The 10000-nt window shown below is 46.6% G+C and overlaps 1 protein-coding gene across 1 annotated transcript in view; it reads left to right on the top strand.

Annotated features, from left to right (window-relative positions):
* The window catches only part of dync2h1 (dynein cytoplasmic 2 heavy chain 1), a gene marked incomplete at its 5' end in the record, with an annotated part of 168631 nt that overhangs the window by 15319 nt on the left and 143312 nt on the right, over positions 1 to 10000 (top strand). Inside the window, 13 exon segments of the mRNA XM_080844294.1 lie at positions 17 to 175; positions 505 to 728; positions 1192 to 1324; positions 2058 to 2175; positions 2799 to 2911; positions 3161 to 3274; positions 3474 to 3627; positions 5954 to 6159; positions 6554 to 6736; positions 6985 to 7167; positions 7642 to 7865; positions 8449 to 8561; positions 9938 to 10000. The exon segment at positions 9938 to 10000 is cut by the window's right edge and continues 137 nt beyond it. Coding sequence (XP_080700420.1) covers positions 17 to 175; positions 505 to 728; positions 1192 to 1324; positions 2058 to 2175; positions 2799 to 2911; positions 3161 to 3274; positions 3474 to 3627; positions 5954 to 6159; positions 6554 to 6736; positions 6985 to 7167; positions 7642 to 7865; positions 8449 to 8561; positions 9938 to 10000 — 1987 coding nt within the window.

Raw genomic sequence — 10000 nt, 5'->3', positions numbered from 1 at the left:
CCCCTTCTCCTCTCAGGACCTGAATAGCAGAGCTCATGCTGAGGTGACTATTCGAGAGGCGCTGAGGGAGCTTGACCTGTGGGGGGCAGGAGCGAGCTTCACCCTGACCGACTACGTGGACAGTGGCGGCGCCACCATCAAACTCATTAAGGACTGGAAGGACATGGTCAACCAGGTGGGCAGAGAGGAGATCTGTACTGTTTGTGGCCAACAAAAAGACCCACCAAAAGACCCACAAAAATGCCAAAAGATAGAGCATGCTCAGTGATGTATTCACTTTTGTACTAGTGGTTCTTTGTTTAGCATGCAGAGCATAACTGTTGTTGGCTGAAAACCCCTTCATGGAAAATGTGTTAGTCTCCTCTCCTGTGTCCTCTTTAAGAGGGACATTTTTCCTTGTCATTGTTGCCATGGATTTGCTCCTCTGTAAAGTGTCTGGATGCACTGTATACTCCCTAAAAGCATTTGTGTTAAAGAAGAATTAAACTGGACTCTCTGATCCAGGTGGGAGACAACCGCTGCCTGCTCCAGTCCCTGAAGGACTCGCCGTACTACCGGGGCTTCCAGGACAAGGTGGCGCTGTGGGAGACGCGGCTGGCCGACCTGGACGAGTACCTGCACAACCTCAACTCCATCCAGAGGAAGTGGGTGTACCTGGAGCCCATCTTCGGGCGCGGGGCCTTGCCCAGGGAGCAGGCGCGCTTCAAGAGGGTGGACGAGGACTTCAGGTGAGCTGAGTGGATGATGAAGTAGTCGTTAAAGCAGCCAAAGGGAGGTTTGCAGATTTGCATATGGCAGAGTGGTGAGATTTATTCAATTCTGTGGTGTGTTATTCCCTCCTCGCACAGGATGAGCTGTGTTTGAAGTGGAGACTAAATTAAATACAAGAAGGGTGGTGGTTAATGTCTTTATATAGCGGCTTGTTTATTCAGTGTGTTTACCTGCAGACAACCTCATCTCGTTTGACAGCCATGTTGTAAAATAAGTAAGATGATACACACTGGCTACTTGGTAAATCAATAGTGCTACTCTCTCTCTCTCTCTCTCTCTCTCTCTCTCTCTATCTTTCTATTTCTCTCTATCTCTCTCTCTCGCTCTATCTCTATCTCGCTCTCTCTCTATCTCTCTATCTCTCGTTATTTCTATTTCTCTCTCTCTCTCTCTCTCTCTCTCTCTCTCTCTCTCTCTCAGGTCCATCATGGCAGACGTACAGAGAGACAGCAGGGTGACATCTCTTACGGCGCGCGCCGGCATCCGGAACTCTCTCATCACCATCCTGGACCAGCTGCAGCGCTGCCAGAAGTCCCTCAACGAGTTCCTGGAGGTACGAGCAGCACAGCTGTCACATTCAGAACCACTCTAAATTGGAGGATGCAGCTACAAAATCGACAGAGAAGTTTATTGTCAAAGTCAGACCACCTAGACTCGGAAAGGGGTCACAGGAGTTCTGAATCTGAAGTGATTTGGCATTTGTGAGTTACAGTGTGGTTGAGATATGGTGAGCTCCTGTAGCCTACACCAGCCATCAGCCGGCAGCACATGTTCACCAGATAACCTCAGATAGCCTCAGATAACCTCAGTGAAGCGGGGCTGGTGAATAGAGGAGGTTGCAGACCACATGTCACAAGAAAGCTATGCTGTACTGAGAGAACAGAGACTCTGGCAAGCCCTTTCAGCCCCTTGTGCCAAATTGTGCCTGAACAAATTGTGCCAGGACAAAGCTAGTAGCGTAATTGTAGATAAAAAAAACTCGCATTAGTAGCAATGTAACCCCGTGTCCAGGGTTTGTTTCCAGAGGGAGAGTGTGAAAAGGTCCATTGTGTGTATTGTTTATTATAAGTCAAGCGTCCCTAGAACAATTGAACAACTCAATAATTGAGACTGTGAATAACACAGTATCTGTTCTTTGGTGGAATGAGATGAATACAAAAAGGCAAGTTGATCTGTTCTGAGAGGGAGATGTTTGTGGACTTCTTGGCCTCAGTAGTGAGTGTCTGTGTGTGTGAGTGTAAACGAGCTGTCAGTGAGAATGTGATGGGATCATCTGACCCTCACAGGAGAAGCGCTCAGCCTTCCCGCGCTTCTACTTCATCGGGGACGACGACCTGCTGGAGATCCTAGGCCAGGCCACCAACCCCAACGTCATCCAGTCCCACCTCAAGAAGCTCTTTGCTGGTCAGTCCCAGAGCACAGGCACACACACACACACACAGACACACACCACACACACACACCACACACACACACACACACACCCACACCCACACCCACACCCACACCCACACCCACACCCACACCCACACCCACACCCACACCCACACCCACACCCACACACACACACATCCACACACACATCCACATTATATACTGAATATACTTTATGTTTCTGCAGTAAATAGAGTAATTATCTGTTTAAGCCTCACATTTGTTTTTGACACGTGTTAGTAATGATGTTCCTTCAACTGAACTGATAGAACATGGTGTTAATACTACCAAGGATAAGGGCTGAATTCCCAGTCACACATAGTGATAAAGTGTATACCTTACAAGAACTATAAGCTATTTTGGATAAAATCAAAAAAGTATGCATACATTGCAGGTTGTTATGCACACTTCCAGGGTTAGATATTCAGTATAGTACTCCATACTCTACACTAGAGTTGAAGTTCCATATGCATTGTATTCCATATGAGGCATATCTAAATGAATATGCGGTATATGATATATGGAGGATGAACGCATGAATGAACAGGCTTCCAGGCTCCTGTGACTGAGTGTGTGCTTTGTGTGCTGCTCAGGCATCAGCAGTGTGGACTTTGATGCTGACTTCCAGCACATCACAGCGATGAAGTCTCTGGAGGGGGAGGTGGTGCCCCTGAGGAACCTCATCCGCATCTCCAACGACGTGGAGGTCAGGAGGCTCCCGTGGCGTGTGTTTCTGCATCTCTTTCCTTTCGGCATAGGGTGAAATTGGATTTATTGAAAAAGAAATTTTGCACTCTTTGACCCTGTGTGTTTGGGTTTTGTGTGTGTGTGTGTGTGTGTGTGTGTGCGTGTGTGCGTGTGTGTGCGTGTGTGCGTGTGTGTGTGTGTGTGTTTGGGTTTTGTGTGTGTGTGTGTGTGTGTGTGTGTGTGTGTGTGTGTGTGTATGTGTGTATAGGTTTGGCTGGGCGAGCTCTCCTCTGAGATGAAAGAGACTCTGAAGCAGCTGCTGTGTGAGTGTGTCTCGGCCGGGAAGAGAGGAGCAGTGGACCCATCCCGCTACCCCTCTCAGGTACTGCATCCCCAGCACAGCTAAACAACACAACACTCAAACTGTGTTAATGTGTGATGCATATAAATGGCCTATTGTGTGTGGATGAGCGTGTTTTTGTGTATGTACCGTATATAAGTGATATCTCACTGTGTGTGTGTGTGTGTGTGTGTGTGTGTGTGTGTGTGTGTGTGTGTGTGTGTGTGTGTGTGTGTTGTAGATCCTGTGTGTGGCGGAACAGATCCAGTTCACTGAGGATGTGGAGAATGCCATCAGGCAGCAGAGCCTGCAGCAGCTGGAGCTGGAGCTCATGGCCAAACTAGAACACTACACCAGCGTGGACACCAGCTCAGAGGACACACAGGGCAGCGCAGGTGTGTGTGTGTGTGTGTTTGGTTGTGTATTTTTGAACACATTCAGATTGCCCCCCTTATATTAGAACTAAATGAAGCGGTACCGTTATGTGCATAAATGTGGAACTAGAAAGGTCTTTAGAGGTGTGTGTGTGTATGTGTGTATGTTTAAACACTTTTGCATACTGGTGTGTCGTAATGACTGGGTATAATTGTGAAATCTTTTGTAAAGTGCACCCCGGAGCACTGATAGTCTAGACTCTAGAGTCTGCTGCTGATGAAAGGGTTAGCTCTGGGAGACGAGGAGCCCATGAGAGGAGTCAGGTTGGAAATAAGGGAAGAATGGTGTGTTATGGAATGGCTGAACAGTGCATAATAACCTAGTAGCCTGCCATTTTTCAGCACGCTCTATTGCATAACAAGAACCTGAAGATTCACTGTACAAAGTACGTTTTTTCAGCCTCATTTGAATCTCATATTAGTATATTACGCTTCATTTCAGGACCCTAATAAAGGTTTTCTGCTACGATTACTTTAGCAGTAATTTTCACTTAGTTTGGCGGGGTGATTAAATGCCTGTAAAATACTGCAGTGATGCTAGTTTGTCTGTGTGTGTGTGTGTGTGTATTTGTGTGTGCACATACGTTTCTGTGTGTGTGTATGTCTGTGTGTGGGTTTGTGTGTGTGGACATGGACAGTGTGTGTGGTTTCTGTGTGGAAGTCAATATGTGTGTGTTTGTGTAGGCTACATTTGAATGCGCATACGACTACTCTTTAGTGCTATTCTAGTGTGTCTGCAGACTTCAGTGGTGGTAAGGCTAATTCAGATTATGGCCGGGTGTTACTACTTTAATTCAGACCCTGGCTTTTCATTACGGCTGTGACGTATATAGCAAACGTGTCGCCCCCCCCTCCCCCTACCACAAGATGCTGGGGGTGAAATATTTCAGCAGCGGCACAGAGTAATTGTCAAGCTAATCAATTGCCAGTGGCTTAATGAAAGGCTGAGCAAACGGCAGGCGTGCTCTAAAAGCCCTCTTTGATTCATTGAAACGCCATTATGATGGAACAGGAAATAAAAGCAGAGAAGCAGATTTAGGATGTGATTAGTCACAGCCTCCCTTTCTTTTGGCAAACAGAGTTATTAGGCTGTAGATGGCTTTTTTTCTCTCTATCTCTCGATTCCTCTATCTCTGTTTGTGTCTGTCTCTTGTTTTCTGTCTCTCCAATTCTCATTATTCCTGTGATTTAATGATGCACTTCCTCTTCTCTTCTAGCACGCGTGTGAATTGAACAGACTCGTTTCATTTCTGTAGCCTGTTTGTCGTTCTTTACTCAATAATCTGAAGCCCCACATGGGTTGTGTTGTGAATAGACTTGCGTATGAATGTGATAACTCAAGTGATCATCAGACATGCGTTTATGAGTTTCTGCATGCATAACTGCCCCCCTGATAACCCCAGTTATTCAACCACTAATTCTTTCATTCATGAATAGGCTTGTTTAGAGACATTCACTTCCTGGTGAGTAAGTGGATTGGTGGACTGGTAGACATACTGTGCATTTGCTAATTGATTAATCAATGAGTTAGCCGATTGGGGGACTGATTGAACAATTGAATAAGTGAGTGTCAGTGAGTGAAATGTTTAGACTGGTATGGGCCTAATTCATGAAAGAATTGATAAATTAACTGAATGACTGAAGAACTAATTTATTGATTTACTCACATGGAGTTCGTATTGACGCATTGAGAGTGTCCTGAATTAGCAGACTGATTTGTCTGATTGCTCTACCAAAGGGCTTACCAGTTGAAATAGATTGATAATAAAATTACACAGGAATTAAAGGAAATAAACAAATAAAATACATTAAAAAAACAAGCAGACAGAAGAACATATTTAAAAGGAGTAAAAAACAAATAAACATAATAAAAGACTAGCAAGTTAGAATGGCATGAGAAGATAGGAAACACTAGATAAATACAGCCATAAAACCACAATAAAAGACCAACAAATTAAAATTAAGGAAAGACTTGGAAAACCATGGAGCCTAAATAAGAACCGAGAAGAATAGACCAAAACCATGGAACCTGAACTGAACTGAAAGCACAAATAAAAGCACCACAGACAAAAATGCCTTCAAAAGAGCACTGCACCAAAAGCCTTTTGATTGATGGACTGGTTGGTGAGTCGATGAAAGAAACTGATTGTGCTTTCTTATTGAACCTACCCTTTTGCTCCAGGCTCATGCATTGAGTGTGTCACTGATAAACGTTTGTACGTTCCTACATATAACTGACTGACGATTTAACCTTTGACCTCCTGACCCCCACCCCGCCTGGCTCCAGACTGGAGTGTGCTGCAGCTGAAGTTGAAGGCCCTGATACTGGACATCATCCACAACATGGAGGTGGTGAAGCAGCTGGCGGATGCGCAGGCCCACAGCACCGACAGCTGGGCCTGGAAGAAGCAGCTCCGGTTCTACCTGCGCCCGGACCGCCGCTGCTACATCCAGATGGTGGACGCAGAGTTCCACTACACCTATGAGTACCAGGTAACCCCCCCCTGACATTGCAGACGTTGACATTGCAGTGAAATTTTGAATAGGGGCTTCTGTGTGCATTTCTCTGTTGGTCCAGTAGATGGTGCTGTACACTCATGGATAAGTGGTAGGGCCCTGCAGTGTTTGGCTGTTGATCTGCAGGCTCTACCACACTCAAAGCCTCTCCTCTTATCGCTCTCCTTCTCCCTCTTTTTTTTTTCTCTCCCGATTTCTTGTGGTCGTTGTTTTTCTATTTATCTTTTCATCTTTCTCATCTTTTTTCCACTAAATCTCTTTTCCACAACCCCCACCTCTCTCCCTCTCTATCTCTCTTCCTCTGTATCTCCACCTTTCTCTTCTTCTGCCATCTACACCTCCCCCTCTCTCTCTCTGTCTTCCTCCACAGGGGAACGCTGCTAAGCTGGTCCACACGCCCCTGACGGATAAGTGCTATCTGACGCTCACACAGGCCATGAAGATGGGCTTAGGGGGGAACCCGTACGGCCCTGCCGGCACAGGCAAGACCGAGTCAGTGAAGGCGCTGGGGGGCCTGTTCGGCCGCCAGGTGCTGGTCTTCAACTGCGACGAGGTGAATGTGCACACAGGCAAAGGGCCTGGTTGGGAATGCATACAAACACAAAGAGAGCAAAGACAAATTCACAAACACACTGAGATAAAGGCAGGTGGACTAAATAAACACACATGGTGGCATGATTGGCTAGTTCATATATTTGTGTGTGTGTGTGTGTGTGTGTGTGTGTGTGTGTGTGTGTGTGTGTGTGTGTGTGTGTGTGTGTGTGTGTGTGTGTGTGTGTGTGTGTGTGTGTGTCTCCGTAGGGCATTGACGTGAAGTCCATGGGCCGGATCTTTGTGGGGCTGGTGAAGTGCGGGGCATGGGGCTGCTTCGACGAGTTCAACCGCCTGGAGGAGGCCGTGCTGTCGGCCGTGTCCATGCAGATCCAGGCCATCCAGAACTCCCTCAAGAACCAGAGGGACAGCTGTGAGCTGCTGGGCAAGGAGGTGAGGGGAACACAGCCATAAAAAAACACCAACTCAAGTAGATAGGCCGGCACTCTTTTGGACCAGTATTAGCCTCTGAGCAACATCTGTATATCTACTACTCTTGTTAGAAGACAGTCAGTGTAAGTGTTTGGAGCTACCATCACCCAAAGCAGATTCCAGGATGTATTTTTTATCGTATTACTGACTACCTATTAGATTCAGGGCCAATAGTCTATATGCTGATAGTCGCTACTTCATCCTAAGTCAAATAGTCAAATGAACCTGCCATTAACACCCTCTCAAACTGATAGACCGGCACTCTTCCAGTATCAGCCTCTGAGCACCATGTGTATCTACTATAGGGTATGGAGGAGTGAGGTGTGCTTCCCTATAATCCAGCATTAGAAAAGGCAGCACTGTAAGCACTGGCAGGAGAGGACTGATGGCACTGAAGGCGCGCTCTACCTCTAACCCTGTCCTGCTGTCTCGCAGGTGGAGCTGGATCCCAACTCTGGCATCTTCATCACGCTCAACCCTGCAGGTAAGGGCTACGGCGGGCGGCAGAAGCTTCCGGATAACCTGAAGCAGCTGTTCCGCCCCGTGGCCATGTCACGGCCCGACAACGAGCTCATCGCCGAGGTCATCCTCTACTCCGAGGGCTTTAAGGACGGCAAGATCCTCGGCCGCAAGCTGGTGGCCATCTTTAACCTGGCCAGGTACACTCTTGTTCTATCCCTTCGACTTAAACATAGGACATTATGGTTTGTGTGTGTGTGTGTGTGTGTGTGTGTGTGTGTGTGTGTGTGTGTGTGTGTGTGTGTGTGTGTGTGTGTGTGTGTGTGTGTGTGTGTGTGTGTGTGTGTTTGAGTGATTGTTTTTGTATAGTATATGTATTTTCTTTGAATAGTAAATGCTGTTGGAATTCTATGTGTATTTGTGTTGTGGAGTTCGAGGAATCACCATGACTGCATGGGTCCAGTCCCAGGCTAGATAAATATAACTCAAGTAAGATAAGTATATCCAAGGCTGTGTGTGTGTGTGTGTGTGTGTGTGTGTGTGTGTGTGTGTGTGTGTGTGTGTGTGTGTGTGTGTGTGTTGTGTCCATCCGTGTGGAGGGACTTAAGCTCTCTGTTGGGTTGCACAGTCAGGTTTCTTAAATCAGTATCCTGCCGTGAGGACCGCTGGGATATACTGAAGAATGACATGCCCTGTCCTCCTGATTTACTCAGGTCCCTGTGTATGTGTCATTTTGTGTGTGTGTGTGTGTGTGTGTGTGTGTGTGTGTGTTTGTGTGTGTAGGGAGCTGTTAACTCCGCAGCAGCACTATGACTGGGGTTTGCGCGCTCTGAAGACGGTACTGAGGGGCTGTGGGAGTCTGCTGCAGCAGCAGAGAAGGAGCGGCAACGCTAACAGTACGACACTCTCTCACGCTCTCACTCTCTTATTATCACACTTTCTTGCTCTCTCACTCTGTTATTCGCTCACTCTCTCACTCTATTATTCTCTCACTCTCTTGGTATCCCACTCTCACTATCTCACTCTCTTATTCTCTCACTCTCTCTCACTCTTTCAAATTTTCGCACATTCAATTCCTCTTTGAATCATACAGGCTTCCACACTGTAGTCTGCGCCCCTGTGTGTGGTGTGTGTGTGTAACATGGCATGTAAGTGTGGCCATGAAATCTTCTCTAAGTCAGTATTTTAAAGGGAGTGGATTGCACACTCTCATCAAGATCAGTGATCTGAAAAATACAATCTCTGAGCTCAGTGTAGCCAGGAGTGTAAATGTCAGTGTGGCCAGGTGGTGTCAAGCAGTCTTGAAACTACTAAAGAGACTGGCCTGCCTCTTTGCCAATTACTTTCCTAGAACTTTGATGGACAGTCAGTGTAAGTGGTAGGATATACCATCAATCATACAGATTCAAGGATGTATTTCTCATCATATTACTCACTACCTATTAGATTCAGGGCTGATAGTCTATATGCTGATAGTTGGTACTTTATCCTAAGTCAAATGAACCTTCCTCTTTCTGCTTCTCATTGTCTGTTTATTTTGGGTTGATCTTACTCTGGTTAATTTCCCCCCGTTCTTGTTGTCTGTCTCTCTCCCCCCCCCCCCCCCCCCCCCCATAAGCCCCTGGTCTGATCCCCCCTCCTCGGTAGCTGACCACACTTGGCCTTTCTTTAAAAGGCTGCCTGTCAATATCCACCAGTGCCTTGCTGAGTTACCTTCTCATCCAGCCGCTGTCAGATACACACACACACACACACACACACACACACACACACACACACACACACACACACACACACACACTATATCTGTCTCTCTCTCTCTCTTGTTCTCTCTTTCTTTGTCAGGATTGCACGTCTTTGTTTTCCTGGTGGTTTATTGTCCACAGGAACAGAAAACATTTGTTACCGCAGCACAGACAGACCCTCTGCCGAAGAACAGAAGTATCAATAAAGACCATTAAACCACTTAAGCTCCCAGCTCTGCAGCGCCTCTCTGTTTCTGAGGCTCACAGTGCATGAAGACCAGTGAAACAGGGCAGGGCCTTTTGGCTATTTTGTTTCTTTTAGCCACGTATTTAGGCTGTGATTGTCTTTCCCTCCCTAGAGCGTTTTAGAAAGTGCTTCTGAGTGCTAATTACCAAAACAAGCAGATCAGTTCACAAAGAGACAAATGCACATAAAATGTTTTACAAAGAGACCTAGAGAGAAATAAGAGAAAAATTATACTTTTTACCGTTGGAAACATCTGTTTTCTCCCCCTCCCCCCCTGTAGTTAAGGAGAGTCATCTGGTGGTGCAGGCCCTGCGCCTTAACACCATGTCCAAGCTGACGTTTG

Source organism: Sprattus sprattus, assembly GCF_963457725.1.
Source record: "Sprattus sprattus genome assembly, chromosome: 9".
Classification (NCBI taxonomy): domain Eukaryota; kingdom Metazoa; phylum Chordata; class Actinopteri; order Clupeiformes; family Clupeidae; genus Sprattus; species Sprattus sprattus.
Note: the sequence above shows the minus strand (reverse complement) of the source record. Positions and strands in the feature narration are given on the sequence as shown.